The sequence below is a fragment of the Parus major genome, chromosome Z, assembly GCF_001522545.3.
Source record: "Parus major isolate Abel chromosome Z, Parus_major1.1, whole genome shotgun sequence".
NCBI lineage: Eukaryota > Metazoa > Chordata > Aves > Passeriformes > Paridae > Parus > Parus major.
The window spans coordinates 17,907,795-17,925,310 of NC_031799.1; the positions used below are offsets into that span (position 1 = coordinate 17,907,795).

Consider the following 17,516-nt stretch of genomic DNA (forward strand, 5'->3'; position numbering starts at 1 on the left):
CATCTGTGCTTCAGGTTAGCCTTGGATTGCGTCAGTTCATTTATACGGACTGTCTGTCTCAGAGCGGTAGTCATCATTTGTGTCTTTGAACACAAGCCTTGATGAGACTGTACACCCTGCTTGAAATTTCTTCTCTTTTTTGATATTTTTTTTGTGTGTGTGTGTTAAAAGAGCACCATTGATCTTTTCTTCATGCCTTGATGTGTCCCACTGGCAATTCTCCTGTCTGTAAATCCACAATCCATTGAACAAAAGCCTACTCATGGAGGGCACCTTGTGTCTGTGAGCACAGCTATCAACTAAATCCTTGTTTCAGAGGACAATCTAGAGGTGACCTTTTAGCTGTCTTGGTTAAATCTTGAAATCTACCCTTGCACCACAGTAAAATTTGGCAGAGCCAGGAAGTAACCACTTCAGTCAGTGTCTGTGATCTGTGACCCCCATGTTTACAGGGTTAAATGAGCTCAGAGCAGCACACATTGCTAAGAAGACAGTGAGGGCTATCTAAAGTTTCTGAGACGTAAATGTTTTATACCCAATGATTTCTTACTCTAATCCCAGCAGATGCATACAAAGGCATGTATAAATGAAGCCAGGTTTGCTGTAACCTCCCATTCATCTGTGAACAACAGAGACCTCATTTTCAAATGTTGCTATGCAGATTTTAGCTTCATTGAAATACAGGAATTTTTCTGGATTAAATCAGCCAAAGCCTCTCTTTGTTGTGGGACCTGGTGGTTAATACCATCAGGCTTTTCAGATTTGTTGCTTTTTCCTTTCAGTCTTTCTGCTGCTAAGTGTAGGAAAACACAGGGTTATTCCCCCAGACACACTCACTGTAATTGAGGCACCATTTTGGACAAAAGGATCAAGTGATGAAGGGAGGCTGGATGGCAGAAGGTGCTAACCCTTCCACAGTTCAGCCACAAACACAGCGGTGTACTCAGCTGACCTTGGAGTCTGCCACAAACCAAACCCTGCATTTTATCTTCTTCCTTTTCTCCATACCTTATAAAGACCTAGTGACCAACTCATTCACAATTACTTGTTTGAAATTGCAGACTTTCATTTCTGGCCATGGATAGAAAATCTTTTATTCTTTTTTATTTCAGTGTGTTACTTCACCCTACTCCACAATACAGAGCAATTCTACTGATGATGATTTTCTGATGTTTGTCCTGTAATCTTTCCATACAAAATTACTGTCTACCCAAACACCTATTTAATAAACATGGTTGTGTCCTCTGAGAAGGGTGTTTACCCACTGAAGTCAATGATAAAGTCCCAATAAAATAACTAAACTGTTCTTTTTTTTTACCAGAAAGAAGCTGTAACCTTTGAAATATGTTAGTGAACATGTTTCAAACAGTATGCTTTAAAGACCTCACAGGCAAAGTGAAATAAACTTTAATTTTTGAAAGTTCAGTATGAGCCCTAGAAGAGGGCTCTAGCTTGTTGAAATGCCACTGTGTTCAGTTTTCAAGAGTATTAAAAAGTTTTACATCTAATCTCCTTGTTTTACTAGAATGTTGTGTTTATACCTGCATGTCTTGCTGTTAACTTCTGCAATACTCAGTATTTGCTTTTCAAATCTGACTTTTGCGATCAGGGAGAAGCACTATATTTTTGTTTGCATAACTGTGATGGAGGGGAAAATTCAAATATATACTATCTAGGGCTTAAGAGGCAAAGAGATACATATTTATGTACCCATATGTATCTATAAACCCAATCTTTTGATTTGTTAATCACGTAGCAGCACTACCAACATTCTAAATGAATACACAACCCTTTTTTCCTCTTAAAAAAAAATATTACTTTTTATCCTAGAAATAAAATCTGAAGTCTAATGCCTCCCTCCATCTTCTGTGAGTCAGCAGGAATAAACCTGCAGTTTATTTGCTAGCAGTGTGAGTCAGCAGGACAATCCTGCCACCCTGTGCCAGACAGGATGTCGACAGGGAAATGGTTTTTACTGTTTTCTTTGGCCACTGGCAGCCCTCACAGAATGAATTTTGGTCAGTAGTACTCCAACAGAAAAATGTGGTCGGACAAATTAAAAATTTACATTCATGACCTTGAAGGAAAAAAACACCCAACTACCAACACCCCCAGTACCCCAGTACCCAATTTTGTAAAAGAGTATTAACAGAAGAAACATATCATTGATGTTTTAGTAAAACAATGCTTTCTCTCTTTTCAAGAAGTAAGATAATTCACAGGATTGCCCTGATACTTGCAGGCTACATGAATCCTTTACAAGGATAGGTCATGATGATTTATCACAGGTGGTTTCAATAACTGGTAAGATTTTTCTTAAAGATTTGTTAAGTAATTAAAATTAGGTATGATTTGTTTCAACCCCATCTCTAATACTTAAACACAGGCATTTCAGGACTCAGTTTATGTGTATATTACACTGAGTTGTTTCTGAAAGAGTTCTTGCAAAATACCAAATGAGAAATATAACCTGAAATTATCTAAAACAACTGGATGTAAGAGAAGTAATAGCAGAGGTCATTTAAACTTGAAAAAAAGTGAAAGCCAAAACAACAGAGGAAATGAACCTAAAGAAGTGAATTTGATAAGTGAGAGAAACTTGGAAGTCATTCCTCAAGAAATAGGTAGAAAGGGGTTAAGGGTAACAAATGTGCAATGCATTTCATAATGAGATTTGACAGCAAAAATTCAGGGTCAACTCAGACTTCCTGAGGGTTGTTTAATCAGAAGTGCCTTAAAATAGGGATGTCCTGTTGGTGGATGCTTGCCTTATATATTGTAAATATGAATCTGGATTTTCCATTTAAAAGAAAAGACGAAAGAATAAATAACCATGTGTGATCCATGTCAATCTTTGCTATAGAACTCCAAATTATTGAAACTAAAAGAACTTGACCATGCCTTTAAGAACTTCATTGCTCCCAAAATGCCACTGTTGGGTAGGTGCTCTTTGGGGCTGGAGATGAGAGACTAGTCAGTAATCCTAGTGCAATAGGCTGTTTGATAGGCAGTGCAGTCCAGGATTAGGGGACTGTTGTAGGTGAAGAGGAAGGTATTAGATATAAGAATCTAGGACCAAAAGATCGCATCAGTATTGCTTGCTTAACTATATTTTTTTAAAATTATTAAAAGCCCATCACTAAGAGAAAGAAAAAGAGAAAATGAGGACCCATATGTATCTGTCTGTATCTGTTTCCTTATATATGTATATTCTTGTATATAAGAATACAAAATGCCTAGGAAAAATATTTTAAGTGACAGAAAATTGCTCATTTACTTTAAAGTGCAATATACTCAAGCAGATACTGAAGTTGTTTTAGTAAATTTCCTAAGTCCCTTGTTTTATAGCTCTGTTTTTCAGATACCAGAGTTAGGATCAGCTGGATTGATTAGGGTCATTACTTGGAATTCCAGCGACAGACTGGGCAATCAACATAAATTGGTGATAAACAGAATCATTTATGTGGAAGCATCTGGAACATGAAAACAAGGGGATAATCAAAAGATGTGCAAGTGCAGTCTGTATTTTGCCTTTTATTGTTTCTATGAATATTATTTTCCTATAAAGACTTTTTTCCATCTCTTTTCAAACCCCTGTTTTTTTTGGATTGTTTTCACTGTGCATGTGTGGTAGCAGCTTTGAAGGATGATAATTTAATGGTGGGCTTCTCAGTGGGGAGAAAATTAAAATGTACAGCCTTTTGTCTGTGTGGCGAGTTGTTAAATCACTTCCCACAATATGACACAGCTTGTGGCATTATACATGACATAAAAACTCTTCATTAACATGTGTCCTACTGTGAAAAATGTGCTATATTAGTTGGTCTGCCCATAAGTAAACCTTCCTGTATAAGAGGTTTTTTGTACTCCTGTGAATAAGAATTAAATATTGAGATGTACTTTATATTGTTTTATCCTGACAAAAAAATACAATGAAGTTGCTTGGAAGATCTCTTTGCCCTTAGTGTCTAACACACTATTTTAATCTTTTATTTATGTTTTTGTAAATATCCCTTCTACTTTTCTAAACAATAAAACCTGGAAAACCCATATATACTACACACCAGAAAAGGAAGAAATGTGATGGACTGACACGGAATTTACTCTCTTTTATGAATTCTGCATGCTTTCAGCCAAAGCCCACCTTGCCTTGGGTTAGGTTGTGAGCTCCCCCACAAATTCCCTGTGTCTGTGACAAAACAATCTCTAGTGTGTGCAGTGTCAGGTGTACTGTGTGTAGTGACCTTACTCTGCCTAGGGCTGGGGTGTGCTGGCTGTGCAGGTACAGGAAAACACCCCACCTGCAGGGCTTTTTCTCTAAAGAAACAACCATCAGAACTCAAGCACAGGAGGTACTGGGGAGGAGGGATACAGAGTATAGTAGTAACTTAGAGCACAGTCTTTTTAATTTGTATTAATGCAGTAATTTCATACTGGTCTCTTGCTACACTTGGAAAGCTGACAGTATCTGACAGCTGTCAACAAAGCAGTTTGTGAAGATTGTGCCGAAGATGCAAAAGCTAAGGACATCTACAGTCTGATTAGCACGAATTGAGTATTCCCTGTTGGCTTCTGATACTTCATTGTAACACCAGCTAAAGAGGAGTACATAAAAATTAGAGTTTAAAATTAATGTCTTTTGCCAACAACATATTAATTTGGTATCACAGACCGTTATCCAATGGATTTTCATTTTAATGTCAGAAAATAATTTTCAGACAATAGCAGACATTTGGTACTCTTGTTTGAAATAACACTGTACAGAAAAGGCACCAAAGCTAATACATGGACTCTTCCAAAAACTATTTGTATATTACATGAAAGGTGAAATGCAACTGAATAAAGTATTTGGTAGAGAACTCAGTATGGGAAGGCACTTCCATGGGCAGAGTAGGAACAGCTAGAGATGGTTGACTAGAAAGACAATTCTGATTGATGAAAATTTACAATGCCTTACCTTTCATCCTAATTACCACACAGAATTGTGTAATTATTAATGCTATGTCAGTTCCTATTGCATTCTACTAAATGCAGACCCACAGTGGACATCACTGGGCAAGCATATACTTCCACATTACAATTATAGTAATGAAATGTCACCAAGAATAAATAAGAAAAAATGTCCTAAACACACAAAGAACATCAGCTCTTACATCTTTAGATGTTATCCCTGCTTTCTATCTTCTTTTTTGTTTTTAGGTGTCTAAACCTTTTGCAAAATGTCGTATTTCCTTGCATAAGGTTATAAAAATGCACATCTTAAAGATCAGCTTGGTTTTCTCTCTAAAAGAACTGGATTAATTTTGAGTATCTTTACAGCCTGTCAAAACTTAAAAGGTACATGTGGTTTTCTAAAATGAAGTTGTGGCCTCAGAAGCTTGTAGTGAAGGTTTTTCTCATTATAAAGTAGAAGCAATTCTTACCAGAACAATGAAAACCTGTGGTGCTCTGGGTAATGTGCATTTTGACTAACTTTCTGGCTGATAATGAAACAGAGATTTGTTAGTGTCCTACCTGTCATGCAGCTTTTGCATCATCAGTCTATCTTCCTCCAAGGAAAGGTTAAATGTGTAGCCTTTCTTTGCACGGTATGCACTCTTTGGCTCTGCAGAAGGAAGATAAAGCCTGTCAGAAGAAGTGGTGAATAATTTGCATTGTTCTGGTTACTTCAATATCAGTGGTTTTTTCACAATCATAAGCCATTTTTCTTCATTTGCCCTTCAATCCAGACAGAAAACACAGTATTGTATAAACAACAAATGACACATCAAATGCAGTCAGTCTTGAGCAATATTCATATATCCTGCTCTGTTGTAAGCATGGAAGGGCTGATGTATCCCATTTTTGCTATTATTTATGTAAAGGAAACTTTCCTGTCCAACCACCCAGGAGCTACACCTGCCCCACCTGGGCTGGGACCAAAGCCTCTACACAGCAGGTGGCTCCACTGACCCTGCAGGTGCCCCATTTGACTCCCTACACACCCCACACTCACACAGTAAGACCAGGTTTCTTCATTGGCTCTCCTACCTTTCCCATAACAGAGTCTCAGACATCTGTAGCCTTGAAATAATTTAATCATGTTTCAGTAACAAATTAATAGCTTGAGCTGGTGCCCTTGAGGAGGAACCCCTAATAAAGATGTTCTGGATTTTTATACCCTCAGAGTCTAAGCTCTCAAAAGTCTGGGGCCATCAGTTCCTGCTGTGTCTGATTGTCCAGTCACCTGCCTTACACCACAGGTTCCTGGGCCTTTTGATATGAAAAGAGTAGCTCAGGTTTACTTTTCTTGGGCATCCTGCCACCCCGAGTCCAATCTTTAGCTCAAACTACTCTTCTTACCTGGCTACCCACACTAAATGTATCCTTAGCACATTCACTTCTCCCTAGATGCTTTTCCTCTTGCTCTTTTGTAATATTAAGGGTGGAGTAAATTTATTTTTCCCACTTTTGTCCCCCTTTCATTTTCCTTTTTCATCGATTTTCTATACTTCTGTGTTTCTGGGATGTCTTTGCCTATTCTCTATCATATGTTCGTAAGCACTTGCAGTCAGTGGGTGCCGGTGCCATCACTGAAAGTAAACATCACAAATCCAATATATCATGAATTCTGGATAGAAACCTTCCTTGAGAATAACTGAGGTGCAATTTCCTCATTCTGGTCACATGTTCATCTACATCAGCTTTTTATTTTGATAAATATTTACCTTATCCATTGCTTTCCACCATTTTCAGTAATGGCTTCAATAATTATTAAGGGCTTCATAAATTCAAGAGATGAAAGTATTTGTATTAGCTACAATCATGGTGATTTTATGGCTTACAGGTAGAGCACACCAGAAAGATGAAACATGTAGAAAAATTTAAAAAGTTGCAGATATCCAGATTTTTTTTGTCAGTAGAGGAGGAAAGATCCTGAGCTATTTCTTAAAGATAGTTCTATTTCTGTATATGGCTTTAGTTATTCATCGGTTCTGTTAAAATCTGGCAAATTTTAACATTTTCTTTTTATTATTACTGACATTATTGCTATTAATTTCTAGTCTATTCCTGCTATGTAAATAACTGTGGCCAACAAAAGTTTAGTATTCCAGCACACCAAGACCCTTTGTCTTGTTTTTGCTAAGACTGCTTCAAATTTTTTACCTTAGTACTAACTTCATAATCCCAGTCAGAGAGCTGAGTTGGGGTTTTGGTTGGTAGGTTTATGTATTTTGAATGGCTTGTCTCCCACTAATACTAGATTATTTACTGGAGAACAGATGAAAAGCCTGAGGCCACCTGTCTCCCTGCCCTGCCTGCAGCAAGGTCTAAGCACCCAGTGCAGAGCAACTGGTACAGAGCCAGATTCCAAATGGCCATCAAGACTGAGCATTGCAGTCATGTAATGTGCCATACAGAATAATCTTACATATACCCCATCTTCATCACATCCGAAAGATAAGCTTGAGAGAGAGGGGAGATAGGTAAACTGCAAGATGCTGGGGCATTCTTAAGGCACGTAACCTATCTGTATTTCTGGAGATAGTAAGAGGAGACATATTTAGGAGACACAGAGGGCATGGGAAAAAGAAAGGAGCCTGTGGTGTACACTGAAGTGTAGAATAAACACTTGGTTGTATATGAAGGAGACTTTAGACTATGTAAAAGCTGGCCTGATTGGGAAGTGTGTCAGAACTCCTCACAGACAATGAGGGTGGGAAAGGATTCGTGGCATGATCCCATCTTCTGAAAATATGTGAATGACAGAGTTTCCCCTTACCGTGCCTATCTGTATAAGGCGTTGGAGAGGGCAGTGGTGTGTCTTCCCACATCACATGGGGACTGGGAAAAGGAGGAAGGAGACCTTTCCTTGCTTCAATTACAGAAGGAAAATGATGTCTCCTGAAAAGCTGGAGAGCAACCCTTCCTGCTCATAGAGGCATGGACACTTGGCACACTAGCAAATAAAGACAGGAAGTTCATCTGGGAACACCAAAAATTTTTGGAAACCTTTTCAAACTCATAATTGCTTCTCTAATACTGTCTCTCACCAAATAAACAGAAAGAATAGATAACGTGGGCTCCACCTCAGATCCCACCACTTCACTGTGACCTCAAATAATTCATCTAATGGAGTTTGCAGTCATCATGCTGTAGACAAAGATGGGAGAATTTTAAGTATTAATCAGTAGACTCAATATAACAGTAACTTTAACATACACACGCACACCACCCTCCCCAATTTGCTAGAGGTTTCTTTAATTTGGTTTTGGTTTGTATGAAGTTTTTTCCATAGGTTTAGGTTTTTAAATTTATTTTTCCTGGCAAGATGATGCACCCTAGTTCATTGAGTACTCCTTTCATGAATCAGAATATCAGAGGTACATGTTTCCTGAACTTGCTGGAATAAATATTTTACATAGCCCCCTCTGGATCATTTTTGTTAGGGTGTTTCTCTTGCTGTTTGTGCATGGGACTTACTACATAATGAATCTAAAAAGCCTGTAGAAACAAGCCTCTCTATGGTAGGGAAGTATTCTTGGAGGACTTTGGAGGTCCAAAGAGTAGAGAACAGATTGAGACTGTCTGTAACAGTTCATATTCCTGGTATGCTTACTCTATGGACATGTCTTTACTAGGTATGTTTGCTTGCCTTCCATGCAGTCTGTGGGTGAAAATATTCTAGAGATTATTGCAGGTTATTTGAATATTTTTTCCTGGACATAGATGATTTTTAGTTAAAAGGGATCATCTGAAGAGATATTCGGAGTAAATTCAAGGTATGCCAGCAGTGGGTACAACCTGAAATATATTGAATGCAGCAAATAGGTTTATCTTCTGTAGGAGTTTCTCCAGGATGCAGTTCAGTGTTACCCAGGCACAGCCAAATTAAACCTGAACTCAGGGGAAAATATATCCTGCTGGATCTGACTAAGAGGAGGGAGGCTGCTGGAGCTCTGTACGCGAGATCTAAGCAGTACTTAGGCTGAAGATCTATTCCCAGCAGGCCACGTACACATAACTCAAAAAGTTACAACACAAATATATGCATGTACACATGACCATATACACACTTATTGCAGCCAAAACACCCAGGACCATCCAGAGCGCTCCCACAAACACCAAGTGCATCATCATCCTTACAGTGCTCCCCTGAAGCAGCGCAGCATCAAGGTCCACTCATGAGAATATGTGTCTGTGCAGATGCTCCCTCCATCACCTGTGCTCATAAACTCCATCTGCCCAGTAGCTGCCCCTGGATCCCAGTCTCCTCAGTTTCTCGCACCTGGGCCAGAATAAGCCTCCAGTGTTGACTTGCAGTGATGGGTTTCATGCTGTACAGTGGGAATGGGGCTTTCTTAGAACAGCCCTGGAAGGGAACTGGATGTGCTGTCCAAGTCTGTTTCTAAGTCTTAATTTGGTAACCTTCTTTAGTGCACGCCTGCTCCACCAGGCTAGTAGACATAGGCTTTGGATAATCTGATGTTTCCTGCAATAGGCCTGAGGACAGCCAGTGCCAGGATATTATTTGGGCTCTCTCTCTCTCTTGCCATAATCTCTCTGTGTTTGTTTTGGATCTACAGATAAGCTTTTATCACCTGATCTAATGTGCGCAGTCTGGTCTCCACAGCAGTAACATCAAGAGCAGCTCCCCCATATTGCTCTGTGCTATCTACCTTGGCTTCCAGCATCTCAGCTGCCTCAGCCAGCTGGGGCTGTGTGTTCCTTAACCCCACTCCGTCACACTGTGCAGAATTCCTTGCAAGCTGACCAAGAGCACACACAGGCCCCCTGCCACTATTGCCTGGGAAGTTCTTTGAAGATGTCACCATTTTAAGATAAGCCAATAGAATTGCTTTTATTTGCATTCAGCAAGTGCTGTTTTCTAACAAGGGATAGGGCAGAATTGCAGTGCAGAGAGAAAAAGCATGGTGTTGATCATGTAAAGTAATGGATCATTGCACTCCTCCATTAATCTGCCCCTCTGGAGTCTATACATGATAAAAATTCAAGCATGGTGCAGATTGCCTACCTACCATAAAACTAGAAAGGGAAAGATTTACAGGATGAATTACTACTGACATACACCAAGTCACTGAGAGTGAACAAGAACTGTCCTTTTCAGCTTACTACAAACATCATCTTTGCCTTTTCAGGTCTTCAGTCTTCCTGAGGCTGAAGTTCTTTACAAGGACCATTGTTTGTGTTTTGGCTTAATCAGAAGCCTCATAGGCCATATATGCAAGCAAAACAACTTTTTTTTTCCAAGTAACCTATGTGTTTGCTTTAGTGGAGAGTTGTGGTAATCAAAACCTACAGAAGCCAATAGTGATACTATATGTCTAAAAGAAAACATATCAGTGATAAGCCTATTATATCCTTTGAATCAAGCTTCTGCTGGTGTGGTGTTTGGTGTGAATACATTTGAGTAATTTTCAGTCAGTTATATTTTTGCACTACAGAGTCTTTTGCAAAATGTAAACCTTTGGGTTTGTTTGTAAGATCTCTTCTTGTTACTTAAAAAAATATGACTAGAAGATGAGACAAAAGCAAGACAGATTAAAAAAATGTCTGTGGATAAAATAAGTTGGTTTGGTAATGAGAAGAATTTGAATGCTGACATTTGTAGTTGTAGAATTAAAAAAAAAATCACATCTGGCTGCAGTAAAATGAAGAACCTTATATTGTTAATGAAAGAAACTCATGTAAAGCTCTAGAGGCAGTCTGCAAAACATGGCTGAATGAATGCTCTTTAGGGTTGTGTGACGATATTTCCTTAAGGCTGTATTTCTTCACCAGTTTATTTCAACTTTACAGATTATGTAAGTAATTCCTTTTGTAAAGCTTAATATCTTTACTGTATATTTTGCTTTTGAAATGTATTTGATTTCCTGCTGACATAAGGGGAGTAAATTGGCTCCCAACTAATAATTGTTCAGAGCAAAGCCCTTTGAGAGTCCTTAATGGACTAACATACTCTGACATTTGAAGTACTCATACTTGCAAAGTTGCTGTGGTGACAAATGTAGTTCTGGTTAAAAAACACAATAATAATACCACTTTTCTTAACCACTCAGCATGATTCCAAAAGGATATTTTTGCCAAAGTGAATGCATGTTGTCCTTTTATTCTGAGAAATTGTATCTTTGGTAAAATATAAGTGTATGGGCAACTCTGACTTCTCTTTGATCACAGTACCTTACACCTACTCAAATTACTATTAAAACATTTAAAATAGCACAGTGTCCACTTCTTGAAGAAAAGATCAGGACAGGCCCAAGGGAACAATCTGTAGCACAAAATGTCTGGGACTTACTTGCATTGTCTTCTTTTTGGTCACTGTGATAAACTGAAACATTCCTAAAGGCAGTGATCCTTCTCTTTAAATTTCTCTGCTTGGCACTGCAAACCCATCAGACATGGCCTAGAGGTTCATTGACTCATGCAGGGAACCTGGAGGCAATGGCATTGGACCCAGGGTCACAATAGCAGTTTTTGCCCATGGCCATCCCTCTGGTTTTGCAGTAAGCAAAGCTAGCTGGAGAGATTTGATCCATTTTCTGTCTTTCACTAGAATCCATTGTCAGACTAGGTCATGATCTTTTTTTTTTGAACATAAGAGTTTGCAGACAGGGCCTCAATATGTAGAGATCATGACTTTGTTATGAGAAGGGGTCACCAGTGAATGTACCCATGCAGTACCTATGCAGACCAGCTTCCAAGACATCTTCCCATAAATGTGTAGTTATAGAAGTTAGTTTCTATTCTATTGCCATTTTCCTAAGCACCCTGTACTGTTCAAGGAAGGAGGGAGGGAGGAAATGATGTGGGAAAGGCTGGCAGAAAGAGGCATTCTCTCTGTGTTTTTCTCTCTCCACTGATTATATGGAGACAGAAGAGATACCCACATCCCAGACATAGTCACAAGTCCAATACAAAGAAAGCATAAGTGCTTGGAGTAAGTTTCCTGTATCCTGTGTTACCTTCAAGGGTAGGTACTGCCCCAGTCAGAAGGTGGTAACCAGCTTTCTTTCTACAGAGCAGATCTGAGAATAGTGGCAGGCAGCAACTGAGAGGTACCATGAGTATGCTTCTAAGTCACCCATTATCTGCTCACATTCAAAGAGAGCATTGTAAGCTGTTTCACCACCAGCACTCACGGTCCTTATGGTGTTTCAAGGCCTCAGGTACTTCCATTCAGCTGCACTTATGGTTAAGGCTTGTATAATTTAAATGGAAGGAAAATCAGAGTTCAAACTCAGTCCCTTCCCATGGTTTAATGCACAATTGTATTAAAAAAAGGTAGATCAAATACCTGCAGAGGAATGTGCTGGAGAGAAGCAACAGAAGGAGGACAGACTAGCTCTGAAATTTTTTTAAGTTTTGCTGCTAAATTTACATTCTGATCATAAAAGTAAGAGATAAGAAATGAATATGTTACTGATTTTCTTTCAGAGCTGTTTTCAGATTATAAGGTTTGTATGAAAATGTGAGAATGAGAGAAAGCCATCTCTTCTTTCTAAAAGTATAGAAAGAATGTAGATGGCAGGGGAAAATAGTACTTTTAGCAAGCAGAAGTAAAACCTGTGTTGATATTGTCTTAGTAATAATAATACCTGACAGATAATACTTAGTTTATTTGAAATCTGTGATTAAACAGAATCATGTTACCCTAGTTGTCAAAGTAAGTATTGTCTCTTTTGCCTTTTTACAACTATGTTTGAAATTGACTTAAGGGGAATTTGCTTTGCTTTGACTCCTGTCTCTCCCTTTCTCTTTTAAGGTCAACTCAAATCAAAACGTACTCTTGGGATAATGCCCAGGTTATTTTGGTTGGCAACAAATGTGACATGGAGGATGAGCGGGTAATCTTCACTGAGAGGGGAAAACATTTAGCAGAGCAACTTGGTAAGAAAAGACACATCAAAAGCTTTGTGATTGCTTGTGAGAATGCACAAATTAATTTCATTAATTGCTACCGTACTTGTAAACACATGACATACTCATTGTAAAGGAATAGTCACACACTGCTTCCCTTTTATTTCTACAGCCTTTTCTGATAGGGAGCAAGGAAACAAGTAAATAAAAGTAAATAAGAAAGAAAAAAAAGGAAAAGGGAAAACGAAAAGGAAATAAAAAAAAAGAGAGAAATTGCAGAAAAAGCTTACTAGATCTTTTTGCAACTTGAGTAGATTTGGGTTATGATTAGCAATACCAATAATCCAAAACAGAAATGTGCTGCTGTCCAACTCAGCTCCCACTGCTAACACTTCATCCACTGATCGACTGTGCATTCACAGAACTGTAGATATGAACTTGTTTCATAAAGTCTCCCCCTGGGAAGCAAATTCTGTACACACAGAAAATTGCCAAGCTGTGAGCACCTTTGTTGTTTCTGTTTCTACACAATAGTGTTATCTTTTCATACCATGAAATGTTTTTGAACTGACACTGGCCAAACTTTAATGGAAAATCTCAAGAGCATCATTTTAGTACTACTACACAGCCTCTTTTTTCCTTCAAATTTTCTGATCTCTGGATAGTAAGCTCAGCAGATGTGTAAATCAAACTCTGGCATTGTTAGAGGTCATTTTACGTCCAGGAATCATAAATTATGGGCATGGATTTGTTATTGTTTTTAAAAATATGTGTGGTAAAAGTGCAGTCTGGTCAAAATATGTGTAACCAAGATCTCCGTGTCACTATTGCTGTATAGGTAGGTAGATTAAAGGATGTTTTAAGAGAGGATCTAATCTCATGCTGGTGGTTCTTAAGTCATGCATATTCATAGGTCAGTGGCCTTGTTTTTTAAAACATACTTTTTTCTACTTGTACAATTACCTTTCCTGCTAAAAAATTTTATCAGACTAACATACCTTCCTTTTGCACCTGTCTTAATAGGTGTTGCATATGTGTAAAAGAACTCCTTGAAAGAATACATTAAAGATTACTTTTTAATTATTTATATATAATATGATATATATTATAATATGTGATAATTAGAGTTAATTATAACAAAGTATCAATATTTAATAAATTTAAAAATATATAATTAATATAATGATTATAATTAATTATAATATATATCTAATACATAATTTATATTATTACTTATTTTATGAGTTAGTCCTTGGAAGGAAAGGAAAGGAAATATTTAATGGAAGGTTATATCCAGAAAATTTTTCAATATTTTTGAAGAACTGAGTTTCTCCAAGTCCTTACAACAAAACAATTAACAGCAGATCTTTATCTTTGCACAAATACCATGTCATATTTTTATATATTTTTTTCTATATCTGTTATTCCCGTTTCTAATATTTACTCATTGTACTAGGAGATAGGAAAATGCATTCATTGGACAAATGGACCCCAAAAACATAACTGTATACTTTTACTACAGATTTTGACAAGGTGCTGAAACGCTTAGCAACAACCATAAATTTTCACTATAGAATTTGAAGATTTTTTAAAGTCACGTAACAAATCTGAATTTCTATTCCTTGAACCATATGCCTATTAAAAAAAAATAAAAATAAATTAATGCCGTGAATTGACAAGGCATCCCCAAGGTCATGAATTTATCAAGACAAGAAGGAATTCTGCATGTTATGCAGTCAATAATCCCCAGATGTAATAACCAATGCTTGACAAAAAGAAAAAAAAGAGTAATGAGATAGATATCAAAACTCATGTTTCAGGCTTTAAAGCAAATTCTAACTCCTGGGGTTTAAAATTCAATCTTTATGGAAGAAGATTATCCTCTATTTCCATATTTATCTACTCAGGGGGTTTCTTCTCTCAGATATATATCCTGTGGCTATCTCAAGGGCAGATTATTATATTAAATAACTTGTGTCTCTCATCCAGTCATTTACTGTAGTCAGACTGCACACACAAATGTTTACATGTACAGCTGCAATCATTTCTTAAATCTGCCCAGAGACAGGGGTGAGGTGGTGTCAGAAAGAGCAAAAGAAAGCCTTTCCCTTAACTGCAGTAAGTGCACTGCCTTGCTGGCTGGTTTGGAGGGCACCCATTGTGTTACAGACATGGGACTGTCTTTTGTTTCTCTAGCAGTAAGTTGATAACATCTCTTACAGACAAGTTTTAGAAATAACAATACAGATTTTTCTGTCCAGCCAGACATTTTAAAACTGTGGGCCCTTTGAACTCAATGTTGATCACAGACACAAGCAAATACAATTCATGAGTGCTGTACAAAAACTACACTGTGACACCCTCTGTTCTCAAGTGTGGTTTTATTTTCAGCTCTTGTTTATTTGAAGTCACTGAGAAAATGAACACATGGACCTTCTGCGGTGAATATTCAAGAGATCTAAAAGAGCACTGGGCATTTAACCCTCTGGGAAACATGGTGTTCTATTGAGAACAGTGTTATTGCAAAGTGGGGCCTTCTTTTGGCTCCTGACCACTCTGAAAAGTGTGGGCTTAAAGTTTATTAAAAGGTGTAATCATTAATTTATTTAAATTTCTGTGCCAGCTTATTTCTCAAGTGTAACCCAAACAAGGGGTTTAAATGAACAAGCAATAGGTCTCATTACTGTAGGAGGAGTTCTGCTCAACTGCTCAAGTATCCTGTGGTACTTCTCCATACTTTTCTCATGGCATTACTCAAAGTCCACAAAAGAATAAAGGAATAGTTAGGAAGCCAGATCTGACCTTGAAGGAAAATTACGGCATGTTTATGAGGTCAGAATCTGTCTTGTTTGCTTTGAAGATTTTTTTTTTTAATATTTATTGTTAATAGCATGACACTGGCAATACCATCATGGATCATAGCTAAAAGCAGTGTAGTAGCTGTTTTGTGAAAGATGTGTACTGGCAAACATGCAATGATACTTTCTCTGACCATAGCAAATTACATTTGTTGGTCTCATGAGCCAAATGCAATACATATATATTCAATAGGCTTTTTCTGATTTTTTCTGTGGATTTGTAGAATAATGTCTTTAAAGCCATATAGAATCATACCACCCATAACATCCTTTAAATATGCAGTTTATCTGTTATATACATATCCTTTGAATTGGCTCCCTTATAGTTTTATTTGGTTTTTCTTCACTGTTATATTCTTACAGTGTGAAATTGTTTGCTGTTACCTGCTCTGTACCTCTCTGGGTTTCAGAGAGCTCTGTCATACTCCTTTTTTCTCCAGATTGTAATTCCCAGAATATTTAATTGTTCCAGGCATAAAGACACAAAGACATACATTAGTCATTCCTTATCAATCTATTCAGTACTATTTTAAAGTGTTTTACTCATAAATCAGTTCATGATTGTTTAACACAATAGCATTATTAAAAGATTAAGGTTAGAATGAAATTAAAAGAGATGAGACCAAGTAAAGTCACATAACTTTTCCTTATACCAATATCATTCCAAGAATGTGTAGGAATGTCACAAACCAGACAATAGAGAGAAATAATTAATGCAAGATTAATATTGATTTGGTAATTATAGCAATTACATATAAAGAAGTTTCAAATAATTCACAAATTTTATTACTAAAAAGAGGTATGGAATATAATTCTTATGATATTTTTTGTCTTCACAAATATTTGTTCTGAGCAATACACAGATTGGCTATGGGGTGAATAGAAATATAGTCAGCACTTACATGCTTTAAAGCATTTTAGTAAAACAGAGTTGGAATTTCTTACAAGCAAAATGTATGCAGTCTTGCTGGCTGAATTACTCACACAGTTTTCTGAGACATTGCTCTCGTGCCTTTCAGCAAAACTCATACATTCACAAAATTTGGTATCAATTGTCAGAAGAGAAATAAAACAAATGACTCACATGTCACTTGATGACTTGATGTCGTCGTTCTCCTATTCATGGTGTGTATGATACGTTGATATTGTTATCTATATTCCAGCTAAGGATTAACAGGTAGAGGTGTGCACAGACCTCTGAATAGAGTATGAGTAACTGCATAGGCGAATGGATAGTTGCATATGCAGTTTTACATAGATTTTCCATTTATTTGGGACATTCTGCCATGCCTGCTAATTAGAGACATCACTTATTAAGTGTTCTTTGATTTCCCAGGTTCTCCTTATGCTTTGCCATCCAGGATCAACCATGGCTGGGGGCACTCATCATGTCTAAGCATGCCCTAGGTTTCACTTGCCTGCTTTCTAAATTTATCCTGGCATGCTATTTCTCCTAGAAGCCAACATTCAATGTCAGAAAACAAAATTAAACAGGCCTTTCTGTGTGAGCTCTCACATTCTCTTCTGCAAGGGGAAGCAGAAACCAGCCCTCACAGTATTCAGAGAACCTGCAAAGGCCTCTGAATATTATATGTGTCATGGTCAGCAGTGCCTGTGATGTCAGTGTGCCTCCACATCTTGCCATTCAGAGAGAGAGTAATTTTACCCCTCAGAGGTGTAACTACACAACTTATCTCCATATTTTTTCTTCTCATTTGCGTAATCTCTTCCATTAAGTCCTTCCTTCCTTCCTTCCTTCCTTCCTTCCTTCCTTCCTTCCTTCCTTCCTTCCTTCCT

General features: G+C 37.6%; 1 protein-coding gene across 1 annotated transcript in view; it reads left to right on the forward strand.

The window, feature by feature from the left end:
• Positions 1-17,516, forward strand: part of RAB3C (RAB3C, member RAS oncogene family) — a 134,254-nt gene that overhangs the window by 101,069 nt on the left and 15,669 nt on the right. Inside the window, 1 exon segment of the mRNA XM_015615013.2 lies at positions 12,767-12,891. Within this exon segment, the coding sequence (XP_015470499.1) occupies positions 12,767-12,891 (125 nt within the window).